We start from the raw sequence: 19,768 nt of genomic DNA, 5'->3' as shown, positions 1-19,768 counted from the left end.
TGACTCCATCTTTGTTCAGATTGATAGAAGTTCTGAGATCAAAAGTTTGGCATGATATGGAGTTTACGTATAAGAGCCAATACTTACTCTGTCTCTATTTATACGTACACGGTAAACTTCATATCAAATTCCAAACCTTTGATCTTAGAAGCTTGTATATATCTTTACTCACTAGAATTTCAAGTTTTATTTGTTGATGTTGATCTGTTTTGAATCAATTCACTCGTTGTTTTAGTGATTGTATAGGAGTCGCGTTTCTGTAATAGACTGTGTGTTTAGCCAAATATCATGAGGGAAAAATGTCATTTAAATCGTCACTTTGCCATTTGTGGAGGTTTAAAGCATGAACTTTGAGTCTGGTGCTTTTAATCCTCAATTTCTAGTTGACTTTCAATTTAATCTCTAACTTTCGTTGACGATGCCGATTGAGGCACGTCTTTAACTGGACAAAAGGAGGATTAAGACGCTGTTATCTGTCCCGCTAATATATCCGTTAATCAGCTAAATGTCCCACGAAATGGAGATTAGATAAGAAAACGAGAGAATATTCGATATTGTATTTCTAAATTCGATTTGGTATTCTAGGGTTCGAGCTTAATCGAATTGGGAGTTCATTTGATTAACGACGTCGTTTCGCTTATTAACGGATATATTAGACGGACTAAAAACAACGTCTTAATCCTCCGTTTGTCCAGTTAAAGACGTGCCTCAATCGGCTTCGTCAACGAAAGTTAGAGATTAAATTGAAAGTCAACTAGAAATTGAGGATTAAAAGCACCAGGCTCAAAGTTCATGCTTTAAACCTCCACTAATGGCAAAGTGACGATTTAAATGACATTTTTTCCAATATCATGATATCTAGTATCCACCATGAAATGATCAAGCATATTTGTTAGGAAACAAACCAACGCCCCACATCGAAAGATTAAAATATAATAGTCTAATATATAAATTAAGTTCAACTCTAATTACAAATATGAGGCTTTTCTAGAAGAAGCCCAAAAACAAATCCGTGTGAGTTTGGTTTTTGGTCCAAATACTACTAGTGAGAGAGTCGAGTTGGGCTTTTAAAGCCCATTAATAACACTTAAAAAATAAAAAATGATTTTAAAGCTTTTTTTTGTCAAATAATGATTTTAAAGCTTAGAAAGTGAAAATTGTTGATAAGTTTAGTAAGCTGGTTTTCATAGCAAACTCCAACATTATTTAGATGTTTTTAATGTCACATTGTTAATCGTTGTAGAAGGCATTTGATATTACAATAGTACTACACGGTCTACATCTGGTATATATGTTTGAAAAAATCAAGTCAATATGGGAACTTTTTGTTGATCGTATCCAACTTTGAATTTGAAAAAGAGAAAAGTAACAAAAGAAAGAAAAAGACAAATTAAAATGTAGAGCTAGCCTCATTCCCAATCGGTAGTACGGTAGCACACGTCAACAACGTGAGGATCTACATTCTTCCTATAAATCTGCCAAAAGTTAGTGATGATGAAAACAAATATCCATGCATATAATACCAAGGATAAAATAAACATTTAATCATATAATAGTTCGTACCACGGAAAACCATAAACTAAATTAAATGATGAACAAAATAAAAGATTCGTCAATTTTTGCTTTTCAACTTTTTGATAATTGCATATCGTTTACTATACTAATTTGTTGTCTCCTACATCTGAAAAGAAAAAATCTATACAACCGTGGCGAATCAGTTTTTTTTTTTTTCAAACTCAAATAATTCACTATGAAAGGCAAAGATGTCAGAGTCCACCAAAATTCTAAGTTGGTCAAAAAATTTCTTAGAATTCAAGTTCAAGTTCAAAAAATGACTATGAATAGAATGACAGCATTCACCGCACTACGAGAACTAACAGAAGATCATACTTTTTCAATATCGTATAGGATTTTGATATATATATATAATTGGAAGGGTTATGATATGTTACCACATAAAGTAAGTGTTTTTTTGGTCAACTATTGGGAGAACCGGAGATCGACAGTCGAGATGATCGTCCAAGATTATGGAAATCATGAAGATCGAGAAGGATCTAGAAATTATTATATCTTAAGTTTAGAAAGTTTAACATTATCTCTAAATATATTATTTACATTTATCTTTATCTTAGAATAGGAAATCTCATCTCTATATAAGAGAATGTAATTTATATCTTTAAGTTTATGAGAGTCTATTATAATTCTTCCTACATATTTTTGTGTTCTTTACTCTCATCAATTTATCATGGTATCAGAGCCAAGATCCTACTCCTATGGGTTAAGGTTTCGTTATCTTCCGCAAAAGAAAAAAAAAAAAAAAAAAGACTTGATCGATTCCAAAATTTTGTTATTGATTTGTTGATATCACCACCACTACAAAAGGTGAGATGGACAATCAATGCAATTTGGACGAAGATGATTTTTAAAGCACGTGATTGTGTTTTCTTGTGAGAGAATAAACTGGTCATTATGTGGCCTTTATGAAGTTGATTACGTTCTTCATCACATGCAAGGAAGATGAAGATACGTCTAGTATGATCTATGGTGAGTCCGACGGATACGATGCTGATCCGGCGGTTACGAATTTGAATCTTACACAAGTTTCTTCATGAACAAGAAGTTCGAAGAGCGACCAAGACTTGTGATTTAAAACCGATGGAGATACATAACTACGATGATGATGTATTTTCCATGTGGTTCTCCATTAACTACGAACATGATGGTGACCACGACTTTGACCCTACGACCGGGTATAAACGTCGATGATGACCCGACGGCCGGGTATAAAGCCGCTATTTTGAAGACTTGTCCAATCTCATACGTGTTACCACGTATGAGCTTGCCGAGGGGTATTGGGAGAACCGGAGATCGACGGTCGAGATGATCGTCCAAGATTATGGAAATCATGAAGATCGAGAAGGATCTAGAAATTATTATATCTTAAGTTTAGGAAGTTTAACATTATCTCTAAATATATTATTTACATTTATCTTTATCTTAGAATAGGAAATCTCATCTCTATATAAGAGAATGTAATTTATATCTTTAAGTTTATGAGAGTCTATTATAATTCTTCCTACACATTTTTGTGTTCTTTACTCTCATCAATTTATCATCAACAAAAGTAAGGTTTAGAACATATTTTTAAGATATACAGAGCAATGCTAAGTTCCTAAACTGGTACTATAAGAAATAACGTTGGAAGTAAAAAGAGTTAATACTGAACATGGTTGGGATCAGAGGGAAAACGTAAGATAATAAAGAGACAAAATAAATTGCGACAACTACAAGAAGAAAATGGCGAAAGAGGTTGAGAAGACGGCAATTTTTTTTTTTTTTTTTAATAAGAAGACAAGTTTTGGTTTTTGTGTTTTACTGATTTCTCGATTATTTATTCAAATCCAAAATGAATCGAATATTAAAGGATGTAGCATGCACAAATATTCCTCACGCTCTCGGTTTGACAGTCGAGTGATATAAAAAGAAGAAACTATGTAACCACCAACTCTTTTCAATCTCTGAATCACCACATTTTCGCTTATATTAAGTGCGATTAATATTAGTCTTTGTCCTCTGATCACCTATATGTTACTACTTACTAGAGATGTGAACAAATGAGATTTTGAAAAACAGACACCTATTAAACTGAACAAAAAAAAAAAAGTTGAGACTATTAGAGCACCTCGAATAGAGGTTTATTAAAAAGTGTTTAAAGAATTAAAAAAAGAAAAATAATTAAAAGTAAGAGAGAGAATGAGGTACAGTGTCTCATTTGAGAAACTCTGAGACACTGTGTCTAACCCTTGGCATCATTTGATTGATTAAAGTTTTTTTTAATTAATTAAAATTAAACAAATAATTTAGTTATTACAAAAACATTAAATTATTATAATAGTTTCTCATCGTGGAGATGCTATTACTATTAGTCGTGGACTCGTGGGAGCTCTCGCGTGGACCTGCGAAGACGGGTCTGATTATTGAATCGAATAATTGCTATCAGCCCAAATAGTTATATATAGACAATTAATATTTCAAATTTTTATTTTTTTAAAAATAAAAATCAGACATACCCATGTGACCAATTGACTCCTTACCCAAAACATATCCTGTTTGCCAAGAAATATATTATACTTCCTCTGTTTCGTTTTAGTTGTCGTTTAAGGTTTTCGCACACAAATTAAGAAAATCATTAAATTTTTTGTTTTACCCTTTATTAATATATTTTATAATTTTTTCATTGGTCAAAACACTAAAACATTAATGACAAAACATTAATTTTCACCAAACATTTGTATTGAAAACCTAAACGACAACTATTATGAAACAAAATTTTAATCCTAAAACGACAACTAAACTGAAACGGAGGGAGTATCATTTGTTTAACTACACTTTTAACGAAGTTTAACACTATCATATACTGATTTGTTACCTTTGATGAACTCTTCTAACAATTTGTTAATTCTGTATATAGACATTTTACATTGCAAAATATATTTTGTTTGTTAGCTACATCATATAATATGTTTTGCGTGATTATAATCAACATGACAACATTGATACTTCCCCTCCATCGATCGATATGTCTTCTTCAGTTTTGACCACCACCGACACACTTAAACATAGGTTTAGCTCTTTAGTTGTATATACATATTCTTCGTTACATCTCCGTCGGGTAACTAGGGCTGTGACTGGTTAAAAAGTTAGAAAAAATGAAAAGAAAAAATAGAAGAAAAGAAATGTCACATCAAGAAGAAAAATGAATTCTACTAGTTTTGAGGAAGAAAGAATTCCTCTCCTTTAGTTACTTTTTGATGTTTTCATCTGATATAATTTTCTTCTGATTTTTTTTTTACTGGTGCATGCCAAGAAAATAAAAAATTCTCCCTTTTTCATTTCTTCTATTAAGGGTGACCAGTCACACCCTAGAAATATCAATTGTCTGCCTAATAAATTGCATCCATTCAATTCCCAACGCTACAGAAACCTATCTTGGGAATGTAACTCATGATTATCATCTTTTCTTTGCATACATATCTAGTTGGACCACTGCATTGTTTTTATAACAAACGAATCATAAATTTAAAATTTGGACCATTTAACCGAGGAATAAACAGAGAATATCTAAGGAACATGCATGTGACAAGGAACCAAAACCAGTATATAATTGAGCAAATGTTATACTCCCTCTGTTCCTGAATACTTGATGTTTTGGTTTTTCTCCTTGTTCCTGAATATTTGATGTTGTAGAATTTATTTAATGTATTTATTTTATTTAAATTAATTAATGATAAAAAGTGGAGTTGAGTGTGTTTTTGGACAAAGAAAATGAAACTTGTGAAACTTTCCATTCTCATTTACGAACCAATCATTATTTACTCTCAGTGAAAAAAGTTTCCCATTCCCATTTATGCTCATTGATTACTCTCATTGAACATCACTACTTATTCTTTGCCATTTACGAACCACTCACCATTTCATCTTTTCTTTCTTTTTTTCTTCTTGTTAATTGTTTTTCTCTTTCTAAATGAAGCAAGAAGAAGCTAGAAAAAAAATGAAGGAAGAAGAAGGAGATTTGAATCATGTTCAACCTACTCAAACCAAATCTAACACTATCCGGAGATTTGATTTGAACAAGCCATATGACGAAGAAGAAGACCAATCGAAGAATGTGTATCGGATTTATGATATCAATTCTAACTCCACCAGAGAATTTGATTTGAACAAAACATTTTATTATGATGTAGGAGAGCTGCATCCTGACAAGGGCATGGAAGATACTATATTGACGATGCTGAGGATATATTTTCCTGACTCTTATTAATTTGGTATTTTCCAAATGTTTCCTATTTTATCGGCTTTGTTTAGATTATCTTTCTTTTTGTTTCCTATTTTATCGGCTTTGTTTAGATTATCTTTCTTTTTGTTTTCTATTTTATCGGCTTTGTTTAGATTATCTTTCTTTTTGTTTCCTAATTTCTTTCATTTTTGTTATGAACATGAAAGGAAAAAAATGTAACTCGGCAGAAGACCAAATCTATAAAAAAAAATTAAGCTATATAAACTCCTTTTGTTTCCTAATTTCTCTCCTTTTTATCTGTTCTTTTTTGTTTCCTAATTTTACTCTTTTTGTTATAAAACGTGTGAAGAAATGTATTGAGAAAAGACCAAATCTATATAAACTCTTTTTTATTAGTAGGAAAGCCACCAAGTTTGTTCCTTTAAATTTGGAGTTTTGTATTTTGCAAACGTAAATCATCAAATATAAATTCAAAAAGTTCTTCAATAAGTAAAAGATCTTACAAATTGTATCAGCCGATTAACAAAATAAAAAACAAACATACAATGACAATAATAAAAACTTAGGTAGCTAAGTAATTTACTACATCTCGTACTAAAATAGGATCACAAGCCATTTGTGAAGGTAGATTACCTTCTTTCTCCAAGATGGATTTCTTCAAATGTGGGATTTTGTACTTGTTAGAGCCTCGGACTTTCATAATTTCTTGCATGCATGATTGCAAAGTCAAAAAAATCCGGTTCACTTGGTTTGAGGGATATTCATCAAATGAATTTTCTACCGCGGAAACAAGTTCTTCTATCGTCTTCGGACACACCTTGTGTTGTAGTGTTTGAATGGCACTAAAAAATCCAAGATCTAAAATATTCAAGTCGGGCGAATTCGGTGGTTGACACATCAACCGAATGTCAAAGCCATGATGAGAAGCAACTATTCGGAATTCCTCATCTCTCGGGTCAACGTGAGTTCTTGCATTATCTTGTTGAATAAAAATTGTTTTCCCGAAATCCTCTTGTGGCCATCTTTCACGAATTCTCGGTATAACTTTTCCAATTAAAAACTCCTTAATATTTTCTCTCTTGATGGAAGTCATCGGCTTTAACTCCAAAGTACCCGCTTCTCGATTTCTACTTCGTCTTTGAGCCGGTTGCATTGTAACAAATGGAAACACTCCTATTTTTCCCGAAAAAAGTTCATTTCCTTCTCCATCAAATTTTGGACGAGCCATGGCGGCTAAAAACATTACCTTCCCGATGTAATTTTTACTTTGACATGTACGATATGGCTCTTCTTCAATAGGATGCAAGTAATAATTTTCTTTCTTTTTTGTCATATAAAACCATTTTTCGTCGATATGCACAATATTGTACATATCAACAAATTTCGGGTGATCGGGCAAAGTACTATTATCGAGCATGGAGACACAAAATTCTAGTCGAGCTCTCATATTACCTTCCTTCAAACATGGCTTGATGGCATTTGAATGTCGTCTTATGAGCCCATTTTTCAGACATCGAAACAATGTCGTACGGCTCACGTCCAAAGATGCCGCCAATGACCGTAACGTTTTCCGACGATGGAGTGGAATATCAACAATTCGATCAAGATCAATTTGAATTTTCTTCGCACCACATCTACCCTTTTTCTTATGTGATACATCAACAACTTCACCATTAGGAGTATTCTTAGCCCGCTTCCAAATTCTTTGTACCGTTTGTAACGGTACGGAGAATAAATTAGCGACTTCAGTTGTATGAATCTTCTTCAATTTACCGTTGTTGCTTCTTTCCAGTAGAGCAAGATAAACCTTTAGTCTTTCTCCATCTGTCATTTTTTTATTGTGATAACTAGCTTCTTGAAGACTTTGTGATATCCCAACACTTCCTCCTATCAAAAACATTTTGAAAAATAAAATGTTAAATAAAATAAGAATCCTTGTGAACACGAAGATCTAGTGAACTCCACAAACAATAAGAAGCACCAAGAGCTTTCCATGTCATACAAGTCGATGCATAAGAAAAACTGGGTAACTTTATGTATCATATAAAAACTTAACTAAAAACAAACTAAAGAACATGATTCATTTAATTCTCCGTGAACTCATAAACTCATGATAAATAAATCCCCCATATATTAATTGATGCATTAAATTATGGATTAAATTTCTACATTATGATTTTTAAAAATTAGATATATATGCAGTGTCTAACAAATAAATAAATAAAAATACCTGAATTTATGTAAGAAAAATCTTCTTGTTCTTGGTTGAGTGGAACGCCCAAACAATTCTCCTGTGAAGTTTCTCTTGTTGGACTTTTGTTCAAATCAAACAAATATTCTTGTTCATTGTTTTGAAGCGGTAAATTTTGATTAAAGCCATGAGAAGCCATTGTTGAATTTGACTAAATGGTGTAAACCTACGTTGATATATATAGAAGGTTAGTGGAATATAGTTATTGGTTTTGGCTCCAATCTAAATTTTTCTGTTTTTGAGTAACATAATTGTGGCTCCAAGTTTAAAAATTTCAATCATTTTTGAGTAAACAAATTTTATTTCGAAAGTGGGAAATTAACATAAGAGTGATGAAGGAATCTGAAACGTTTAGAGTGCTATGGAGTATGGAGTAGATAACTTGTAGCATGTGTACGTAACTCCTACTTTGCATGTGAACACAACACACGTTATCTGTTATCTGACATTTCAATAATGAGATGTTTTAATTAAATAATACAGAATTTTTTTTCTTAATTTATGTGCATATCTTAAAACATCAAGTATTCAGGAACAGAGGGAGTATATACGTACTATACTGTCAACAAAAAAAAAAAAAAAAAAAAAAAAAAAAAAAGAAAAGCTCTGGTAGTCTAGTGGTAGTGACCACTCTTTAACCTTGGAAGGATAAGGGTTCAAATCCCACAATCCTCAAAAATTTTACTTCACATTTTACCAAAAATAAAAAAAATAAAAAAAGTTTTTGTATAAATCTGCCCCTAATTGTAATCACAGATTAATATGTCACATAACAGCTATATATGTGTGAACAAAAAAAAAGAACAAAGCAGGAGACATAGAAAACGACAGAGACAGAGAGACTCACTCAAATTACAAATGAGTCAATGACACAGCTCGCCCGTCATCTTCCCTCCGGCTGCGCCTGCTCCACCTCATTAAAACATATAGAGAGAGACTAGAGAGCTGAGGAAAGATATGGAGTTGTCTCATGTCTGAATATAACAATCTCTGACCGTTCTTGTCATATCAAAAAAGAAAAACTCTCACGTTCGTTTTTTTCCTCATAGAAACATTCTCTTTCTTCTTCTTGATCTTCATTTTTCTTTTTCTGTATGGGTTGTCGAGATATTCTGTTGACTTTCTCCGTCGCTCTCTTACTCATCTCTCTCTTCCAGATCTGGCTTTTTCGGGAAGGACGACAAGTTCCGGAACTATCGGACGACCAACTAGGAAAAGGCGGAAACACCCTCATGACCTCCAAGAACAAGAAGGACGGAGATGTTCAACGACTCTTCCAAAGGTATTTCAAGGGAAGATCGTTTGGTTTAAACAACACCAATCCTCGCTTTGAAGATTCCAATAGAAGGATACCTAGTTCCCCGGATCGCCTTCACAACTAGTTAGTTCTTGTCTTTAGCTTTTATATATTCTTCTTTTATTTTCTTCCATCTTCTTTTGAACTCTTACCTCATTCTGTTAGTATGTATTATTTCTTAAAATTGCTATCTAGATAAGATGGTAAGAAACGAGAGTATTTTGGTTATTTTGTATTGGAATCAAAGAAATGTGCATACGGTAAATGAAATAAACTCCGTAACTTTTTTTTTTTTTGGGTTCTGTTATTGGTTATTGGTATTTGTCTAAACACTTTAATTTTGAGAAATAAATAATTATTTGTCTCTTGAATATAGTTTTTGTCCTTGTCATCAGGGTCTTCTCTAGGTTTGTAAAGGTCCAAATTACAAAATAAAATTGCCATTTTCTACAAAACTTATATATTTTTGGAATTATGATGATATATATAAGTTTTTGTTTTTTAAACATGCGTATATATAACATTTTTGAGATTTTATCATTACATCTTTTTATTGAATTATATTGTTTCATAACAAGTACTTCTGAGTTTTTTCTGGGAGTTTTCACCAATAAGTATATATAATCCAAATTAGAGACAGAACAAAAATGATGAATTGAAAGTAAATTGAGAAAGAAGAATTTGATCTCTGGTATTTTCTCCACTGACACTTTCTTTTTCCCATATGAGGAAATATTCATTAAAGAGATGCGGATATATGCTCTGCTGCTTTCTCATTTATCAGATTTAGGTAAATTATCTGGTTCGTTTTTCACAAAGTATGCAATTTACGAAAGTAAGCATAAGTTGCTATATATGATAATATCAGTTCTTATGAAGAACAATAATTGCTTTATTGAGAAACTTTCGTAGTATATACCATATCAGGAAATTATTCATTGTGTTTACCACTAATTAATAGAATGTGGAAACTTAAAACTTTCCATCACAAAATTCTATATAGAGAATAGGAGATTGGATGATTAATGAATGACCAAAACCTCTACAGGAAAAAAGAAAGAGAAGACGAAGCATTTACTTGAAAAAATAAGGGTTGGTAGCTAATATATTAAAGGTTGTCGTGACGAAGGACCCACTTAAAATTGACGTAATTACGCGAAAAGTTTGTATCTCAACGTTAAAATTATCCGGAAAAAGGAAAGTCTTCGATGAGACAGTAACAAAAAGGGTCAACTAGTGATGAACATCGCATCAATAAAACTAACAGTAATAAAAAACATACACAACATGATAAAGCATAGAACCATGGGACACGTGTGGTTCTTGTCGCAATATTTTAGGTCAAGGCGTGTGGGTGGATCGTGAATCCTATGCGTGGATCAATACGTTAGATGGGATTGGTATAGATATAGCTAGAATAACGACATAACGTTCACAAACTATACAATTTTTTTTATATATAAACCGCGAGAATTTTGAACCTTTTTTAAAAAAAATATATATATATAGGGTGATTTTGAAAAATATCCTGTTTTTGAGTTATACTTTGAAATATACTCTTTTTCTATTTTTAATAATAAAAATTACAATTATATATAAGATGACAATTTTGTTCAAATTTAAATTTAAAGCTATTTTTTTAATAAATAAAAAATCAAAATTTAGAGAAAATATATACTAAATTCGAAATAATATTAATCATGGTTATATATATTTTTAACACAAAAATAGTTTATTTATTTTGATATATTAAATGTTAACAATATTATAAAGTCTATCGCTTAATATCTATCATATTATATAAAGAAACAAATCTCTAAAGTACGAAACACATTTTTTAACTAAATATATTACCAAAGTTTGTTTCAATTAAACGATTCTCTTTAACAAATTTTTGCAAAGTAAACTATTTTATGTGTTTTCAATAATAATGAATCATTAAAATCTCCACCATATGACTTAACAAAAAATCATACTTAACATTGGTAGAATGCTATTATTCATTATTGTTCTTAAAAAATATTTAGGATAATGAATCTTTCGAACTATTAGTTATATAACGTTCAAAGTTACAAAATAACATCCATGGTGAAAGACGAACATGATTTGGTCAACGGACAATTTTGTAAAAATTAGATATTTAATTAATACCGATTAATTGATTTGATATTAAAAATATAGATCCTTTGGATTAATTATTATTAAGTTTCAATACATTTTTTTAGTAATTTTATAAATTTACAAATTGTTTTAAAAAAGACAAACAAAAAGAGGGTATTTTTCAAAAATCTAAACAAAAAGAGGATATTTTTCCAAATTTACTCTATATTATAATGGGCAATCTCTAACGGGCTGGGCCTGGAAACATACAATTGGGAATAAGGTACAAAAACGAAAAACTCAAAATCAGCCCAATAACAATCACCGGATCTCATCCTGCTGATCGACGTAAAGCGGAATCTCCGGTCAACTATCTCGGCGGAAACAGGATCCACGATTTTGCGATGAATCACCAGAAGCGGATAACAAGGAAAGAAGTTTCCGGTTTCCTACCCCGTCACATCTCCGGCGAAACACCAAGCCCATTACAGATCCTCCGAGTTGACCAAGATTCCGACTTTAAGGTCCCGCGATGTCGGATCCCACACCAAGCAATCCAACGCACTCAGATGTAACCCCATGTTTCATTACCAGTGACCTAAGAATTTCACCGAGCTAGGGTTCCCATATGTCGTGTCCGTGAAAACAAAACGTACCGGTTTGAGTAGTTGGTTTCTCAATCCAACGAGCAAAAACCAGTGCCCCACGCATGCCTTCAAGATCCGAAGGGATCAATCAGTTAATCAACGGACATGAGCGAAACCCACCCATCTCCCCAGACTTCCGCCGCAGTAACGACATCCAATTGAGTGGTTGAGCCGCACGCAGACACTACGATGAGCACACTGGCGTCCTTTACCAGGTCTCGACCAAATCGTCTACACGTCCACAAAACCAGAGTCACCGCTGCATCTTAGGGAAACGGGAACTTCACCTCCACACCCGAAGTCGAAGCTAACTCACCGCTGAGTCCAAAGAAGTCCAAGACCTAAAATGAAAGCAATCCCAAAACACACCCGCCAAACGAGTCAAACTTACACTCTGGTGAAGCCACCGTAACGCCTGAAGGGGAGAGGTTAACAGATCCGGCAGCCAAGCCGCCGAAACCAACCACACATACTCATCCGAGGAATAGCCCGAGCCCCAACCTCATCAAAGCCACCACACCACCGGAAAGTGAACAAACACATGAGAAAGAACCCATCCCAGATCCACCGGAAATCACCACCGGATCAGCGCCGTCCTCAAGCAACCGATCCATCGAGACCCCAACAGCCACACAACGGCTCCTCCACGCTTCACGCGCCGCCACTACTTCTGGAACCACCAACAAGAGCTCAGATCTGTCACGGGGGATAATTTCACCGGCGAAAATCGGCTCACTGACGAGAGAAAAGCGAACTAGAACTAATTGCGGATGGAAAGAGCCCTCTCCGGCGCCGGAAGGACGAGCCAGAGAGGCAAACGGAGACAACCAGAAAAAAACCCTAAAGAGAAGGGAAAAAGAAGGGAGAGAGAATTTCAAACCTTTAACCCATAATCTTTTTTATATCCAAAACTAGCTTTTAGTCCATTTCTATTTAAAAAATGTTTTTTCGTCCCAAATAGATATTGAATCCGAAGCATAAGGAAACCAACCTCTTTTTACTACTACTAGACCACCATCTCTTTGGTACAAATTACTTTTAATAGAATAGAAAAATGCTTTTTTTGATAGATCAGAAACATGCTAACATTTTTATATTTCTCGTGAACTACATATACATGGCAAAACTTCACATTTTTATATTTTGGTCTTAAAAAATTTTACGTCCTCAAACCTAGACAGTTTCTAAATATATAAAAAATTATAAATCGTAATCTTAAATACAAGAAAAATAAATGATAACAACCATATATTTTACCAACTTTTATTGATAGATAAAAGACTTAAACCACATAAACTTTTACACCTTCTACTAACTACACAAAGAAAAAAATTAGCTAACAACCACACAAACTATTAACTCAAAAAGTTTGTGCTTCATAAAAATTACCAACACTTGATTATTATTAAAGATGTATCTATAAGATCTCGCACAATTGTGAATATAGTATAGTAGTAACTTAGTATAAAAATATTAAAAATAATAATTTCGACAGAGGTATGTATATAAATGGACCGTGTTATAAATTGACTATAATTTCACAGAAAGACCCAGACGAAGAGGGCCGAAATGAGTCAGTTGACTATCTAATTGGGCTTTAGTTTATTTATGGGTCAAAACCTTCAAACGCAGATTTACTTCAATACCTCATTTTCAAACTATATAGTATATATTTATATTCACTTGGTCCAAGATGTTTTGTATTATTAACTTTTTTTGTTAGGCCCTCGTAAGGTACCAAAGTAGGATGGGGAAAAGTGCAAATCGCAATGCCCCAGGCTTAATGGAAGAAATCACATAATCCACCTCCGGGGTCCATATGCTTTATAATATTCTTTTGGGATGCGTAGACCTGGGCAAAATATTCGTTTGATCCGCTTCGATTCGGTATTCGATTTGATTTGATTCGAAAAATCCGAATATCCGTAAGATTTTGGAGCAAATCAAAAAAAAATATATAATATTTGTTAAAACCGAAGCAAATACCAAATACTGTTTTTTTAAAAGTTGGATATCCGATTCGATCCGTATTTTTTCTATATATATTAGAATATATATATATATATATACATATCATAGTATAGTTTGTGTATTTGTATATTTTGGGCTTGTGTTTTTTTAATCTTTTGGGCTCGTGTTTTTTTTTTTTTTATCTTTTGACTTGTGTTTTCTTTTTGGTGAGCTTATGGGCTTGTGTTTGAGATTTATTTAAAAAATGAAAAATCAGCATCTTTTAAATATTAAATAAATAATAAGAAGTGGACCGTGGACGATTCAGTTTCTCAAATTTTAGCATTTTCTTTCTGGATTTACACAGAGTTATGTTTTGATTAGTGGCATTTTAAACTATCGGGTTTTGGTTTTTAGAATTAGTTTGATGGCATGTTTTTGATCGGTGATATCAACAATGGTTACGTTTAATTTTTTGGAACTTATTTTGAAAACATGTCAAACAAGAACTTTGAATATCTGATATTTTGTTATTTTATATAGTCTACGGTTTTTTTTTTATATTTAGATGTACCGAAGCGGATATCCGCAAATATCACAAAAAAATCTGGATATTCAAATTTCCGGATATCCGGAAATTTCCGAATCGAAGCAAATCACAAAATCAAGTATTTGGTTGAAACGAATCGAATATCAAATATCACAAAAATTCCGGATATTCGATTCGTGCCCAGGCCTAATGCGTAGTGGATTAAATATTGTGTTATCTGCTGAAATTCTTACAAAATTGTTTTAACCCGGTTTCATTTTACATGTGTAAATAAAAAGTAATTAGTTTCACTAATAAGAGCATTATAATATCCAAAATGGTCAATAAGATAAAAAGAAGTAAAGATATTTAGGAAGGGCTTCTATTAGGCCTGGGCAAAAAACCCGTACCCGCGTACCCGAACCGAAACCGACCCGAAAAACCCGGTTCGGGGCGGGTACGGGTATAAGAGTTTTATACTGTTGGGTCTTATGTATTCATACCCGTGGGTATCGGGTCGGGTTCGGGTTTTACCCGATACCCGATAGTGTAAACCGAAACCCGAAGACCTACCTTTACTCTTTTAAGTCTATATGTCGTTTTAGGGTTAGAGACGATTAAAGGAGAGAGCTTTACCTTTCGATTTAGCTTCTTGCCTTGCTCGATTCCCGATTCTAGATCTATACTCTCTCCTTTATCGATCATCATTTAATCGAACCAATCCTGGAAACTCAAGAGAAGACCACGACACCGTCTCTGGTCACTTCTCCACCGTCGGCGTTGTCGCGAAACCAGTTAGAGGTAATTTTCGATTGTTCTACTCCATGATCTATGTGTCTGCAGTGTTTGCATCATGTTTTTAAATTGTAATCGAGTCTCTGCGGTCTGCATCATGTTTCTCTGTAAATCGAAGTCTATGCATCATGTATTAATCGAGTTTTTGCATCATGTTTGTAATCGCGTCTCTGCATCATTGTAATCGAGTCTCTGCGTCTTGGTTATCTATAAATCGAAGTCTCTGCATCAATTTAATCGAGTCTCTGCATCACTTGTTAATATTGGTAAATCGAAGTCTCTGCAATTTTATGTTTATGGTGCTAAAAATATTGAGAATTGTAGGAGATTCACATAGGCTTTGAGAAGAGGTTTTTGGTTTGATGACCACATCACACTTTTGAGTTCAGTGCTTTCATGTTTAGTTTGCTTTTTCAACTGCTTGGGCTAGAATTTGTTAAGGAAGGTTTCACGCTTAGTTTGCCTTTGAATGCAAATTTCCAAACAGTTGTAAATTCTCTGGTCATGAATAAAGTGTGAACAGTTGGTATGAGAAGTAAGTTCTGATTCTATTATCTCTTTTGAGTTCTAACATCATGTTGCAATATTGTGATTCTAATTCTTGTTGTTTCATTTTTTATAGAGCATGAATGAACTAGGTGAACCAGAATTTGTTTTTAATATGCAAGGCCAAGGAGCTGATAGTCTGTAGAATGAATGATTGAGATACAAAGGTTAGTCATTAGTGACTGAGTAAGATACATAGCTTATGTAAGAGGGAGATTGCATTCTAATTTTTGACATTGGTTTACTTGTATAGGTTCATGCGGGTCAAGGAGAGTGATATTGTCTACTTCTAGTTTTCTGTTTTTATGCCATGAACTTGTTAGGCAATCCGGTTTGTCAATTTGTCTTTTTTCTTGGATTTGAATCATGTGTAATGGATGTTTAAGACTTTCCTATTTAAATGCTTTAAGTTTTGTTCTGTTCTATTGGAGTGTAAAGCTTACACAATAGGGTAAAAAATATACATAACAGTGTAATCGGGTAGAAAATACCCGAAACCGACCCGAAATACGTAGAACCCGATTTTTTCGGGTTTTTAGCGGGTCTCAAATCTGATATCCGAACCGACCCGAACCCGACCATACCCGAACCGACCCCGAACCGATGTTTTCAGTTTACCCTATTGGGTCTTAGATTACCATACCCGACATACCCGTACCCGATCGGGTTTTACCCGAACCCGACCCACGGACCCGAATGCCCAGGCCTAGCTTCTATAAAAATCATAGGAAAACGGGGAGATGCCAAACGGGGTTTAATCAAAATGACGGGCCCTCACGTTTTGGGATTTACTCAATTTTTATTTTAAAATTTGAAAAGACTTTATAGAAGAGAGGATAGGACACAACCACAAACATGTCATTTCATTGTTCAGCCCAAAAAGCCAACCATGAGCCACTCTTCTCTTAATATGAATTAAATTATTACAAATTTCCAAAATTTCATTTTAATTTGGTGGGTCCAATTGCCCTTTCAATCTTTGTATTGAATCTATCTATTGATTTGGTCCAAATAATACGGGGTTCAATTATTACAAAGTTTTCTTTTAATGTTGAATTATTCGAAAACAAATCTTTCCAAAATAATTCTTTCTCTATCTCGCTTCTTTCTTGTGTTTGTAAAATTTAGGAAGACACTTCTTCAATTTAAGAAGTCTTTCCAAATTTTACTAGGTATTTTCTTAAACGCAGTGTAGTACTTTTGGAAAACAAGGGATAAACCGAAAGCATATGATATTCCTTTTTTAAAATTATTATTTTAGTCAATTTTATACTTTTATGGTACGTAACTACGTATATTATTATCTTATCTCCTATTCCTAACTATCCGGTAACTGTAATAGGAGAAGCGGCAAATCGAAGGTTGAATGTGATATAAGTTACAACTTACAAGGCCAATGTCTCTCTCTAGGCTCCATATTGCGGACCCAACTCTCAGCTATACAACAACATTTTACGATGTGACTTCTACATCTTTTCGTTGTTATCACAACAAAAACAAAAAGATTTCTCACAACTTTATCTAGTGTTACCCATACTTTATTAACCTGCTCTACGTAGTAGCTTTAGATTATCATACTATAGCACTTCCAAACAAAACTTGTTTGAAATTATCCATCTTACCAAAATTTTAAGCACCACCAAAATTAACATTTCTTATGTACCACAGATTTGAATTAATAATGGGTCGTTGATAACGATATGGTGATATTAACGCTAATAGATATTTGCTCCAATATAAGCGTGTGTGGTAGTTATTAGCCATTTTCATCTTAGCTAGAAATTAAAAAGGAATTGGACTATACTGAAAGTGAAACATCAATTGGCATGGACAATGACGATTCACGGAGAACTTGTTCATTGTGCTTATTATAGTTGGCTGTCTAGCCATTTTTGTTTTTGAAATCCCAATTCTGATTCTTTGAGGATAATAGTGTTACCAAATATCAACAAGTTTAAACTATTTATTATTTTAAAGATTTGTAAAGAAAATCGGTTTAGTTTTGGTTTTGAGAAGTTATGTTCGTTGGATTTTCGGTATGAGAGTTTAACATGTTTAATTAACATAGAGTAATTTTAACAATCAAAATGCCTTTGCACATTCTTATTACCAGATATATACATCAGTGCTATCAATACAAGAAAAGTCACATTATTGGTTACATCTATGTACATACCAAGTCCGCCAATAGTACAATTAAGTGCCAAAATAACTTATGTTGTTGCAGAAGAAAAAAAGTTCACCAAAATTTGTAAAGTGAGATATAACATGAACAGATATTCACTATTCAGTAATTAACACCTAATGGTGAAATTGCAGCAGCGGAAGCAGCGAGCGAGGCTCTCTTAACGAATCTTCCTTTCATTCGTGGTCTTTTCTCCGCATTCAACTTACGTACCTCGTACCTTATCTTCTTAGAAAACAACCTCGTCCTTCTCTTCTCTCTGTATCTCGAAACCCGAGCTTCTCTACCTCCATCTCCAAATCCACTTGATGGTAGACATCCACCAACGTATTGCTTCTTATGAGTACATTCTCCTCCATTCTCCCCCTAAAACATAATATTTCAACTTTAACTTAGCTATTTGAGAACAGTAAACTCACTTTTCTTAGAATTCTAAAGAATGATGACATTATATATATAACGTACCATGGAAACGGCTGGCCAACCGCTGATGTCCATGTCTCGCTCCGGTGGCACTCCTGAACTCCACGGTGGACCTTGGCCTCCCCAAGTGGATATAACCGAGTCGTAGTTTAATCTCAGCAACAGAACATTCTTCTGTTCTTCCTCTTTTACCTTAACAACACATTCACCACTGCTTTCAACGTTCTTCATTACCTCTTCTTTGGATGTCTTGTGTGACGACTCGTAATCAAAGCTTAGCTCAAACGGTACTGTTCCATCCCCGTCTCTTCGATCATCATCGAATATTTCCATGTTCATGGCTTTTCTTTCTTCTACTTCTTCTTCAATCTCATCTTTTTCGAGTTTGAACATCTCTGAATTAGATAACCCTAGCTCCTCCATGGGATAGGACTCAGAGTCTAACCCGCGACCGAGCAGAGTCTCCACATCAGCAGCAAACTCCTCAAGCTCCATGTCGGTCGGGAAAAAACCATTAAGACAACTTTCAGCGTTGTCTTCTTCCTCCTCGATCATCACACCACTTCTCATCATAGGAAACTCGATCTTGGGCTCAACGACATCGTTCAAAAACTGCTCAGCCACCAACGGATCTAGAACCGGCACTTGACAGATCAGCTGCTCTTCAAGCTCATAGCTGTCGGTCTGATCCTCAACACTAATCTCCGGCACCAAGTCATGAAAAATCGACGAATTGTTCTTCTTACCAGAGCCACGTGGCGTCCGAGCTTTACGAGTGAACCCGTGATGCCACGTGGCGGCCTCATGTGGAGGAGAAGATGATGAGTGGTTGCTATGCTTTACGACCGCCGGGCTGGCCGTCTTCAAACGGACTCTCTCGTGCCGGCGAGCAAGAGGGTTCGCTGAGTGGACCAAACTGTCGCAAGATTGGCAAAGAAAAGCATCGTCGGCCGCGCAGTACCACCGTGCACGTCTCTTGACGCAGCTGTCGCAAGCCCTCGCCGTCTTCGCTCCAACAGCATTCGCCAAACTTTTCATCTTTGTTTACAAACTCTAAAAAACCAACATCAACGACAAGAGCACGAGAGCTTTGGTTTTGAGATCAATCTCAATAATTGAATCTTTTGCTCTCTGCAAAAAGTTAGATTTAGTGTCTCTCCTAGAGAATTGAGTTATAGTATTTGGGCAATGAGTGTTTGAGAGAGTATGAGGATGACCCGCATGAAGTGCGTTCCCTTTTGTGTCAGT

The 19,768-nt window shown here is 34.3% G+C and overlaps 2 protein-coding genes and 1 long non-coding RNA gene across 3 annotated transcripts; 2 read left to right on the top strand and 1 right to left on the bottom strand.

Moving 5' to 3' along the window:
* The first annotated feature begins 9,083 nt into the window (after positions 1 to 9,083).
* LOC9329485 (CLAVATA3/ESR (CLE)-related protein 43) lies at positions 9,084 to 9,639 on the top strand. Its single transcript, XM_002893378.2, has one exon. The coding sequence runs from the start codon at positions 9,143 to 9,145 to the stop codon at positions 9,428 to 9,430; it is 288 nt and encodes a 95-aa protein (XP_002893424.1). The 5' UTR covers positions 9,084 to 9,142; the 3' UTR covers positions 9,431 to 9,639.
* Positions 9,640 to 14,957: 5,318 nt separating this feature from the next.
* LOC110225036 lies at positions 14,958 to 16,337 on the top strand. The gene is made up of 3 exons (XR_002329455.1): positions 14,958 to 15,372; positions 15,989 to 16,079; positions 16,166 to 16,337. It is a non-coding gene; the product is annotated as an uncharacterized LOC110225036 (long non-coding RNA).
* A 1,648-nt stretch (positions 16,338 to 17,985) lies between these two features.
* On the bottom strand, positions 17,986 to 19,768 carry LOC9326752 (zinc finger protein CONSTANS-LIKE 16). The gene is made up of 2 exons (XM_021012878.1): positions 18,563 to 19,768; positions 17,986 to 18,463 (listed from the first exon to the last, which is right to left on the bottom strand). Exons 1-2 carry the CDS (start codon positions 19,556 to 19,558, stop codon positions 18,200 to 18,202), a joined length of 1,260 nt encoding a protein of 419 aa, XP_020868537.1. The 5' UTR covers positions 19,559 to 19,768; the 3' UTR covers positions 17,986 to 18,199.

Source organism: Arabidopsis lyrata, assembly GCF_000004255.2.
Source record: "Arabidopsis lyrata subsp. lyrata unplaced genomic scaffold ARALYscaffold_1, whole genome shotgun sequence".
Classification (NCBI taxonomy): domain Eukaryota; kingdom Viridiplantae; phylum Streptophyta; class Magnoliopsida; order Brassicales; family Brassicaceae; genus Arabidopsis; species Arabidopsis lyrata.
Note: the sequence above shows the minus strand (reverse complement) of the source record. Positions and strands in the feature narration are given on the sequence as shown.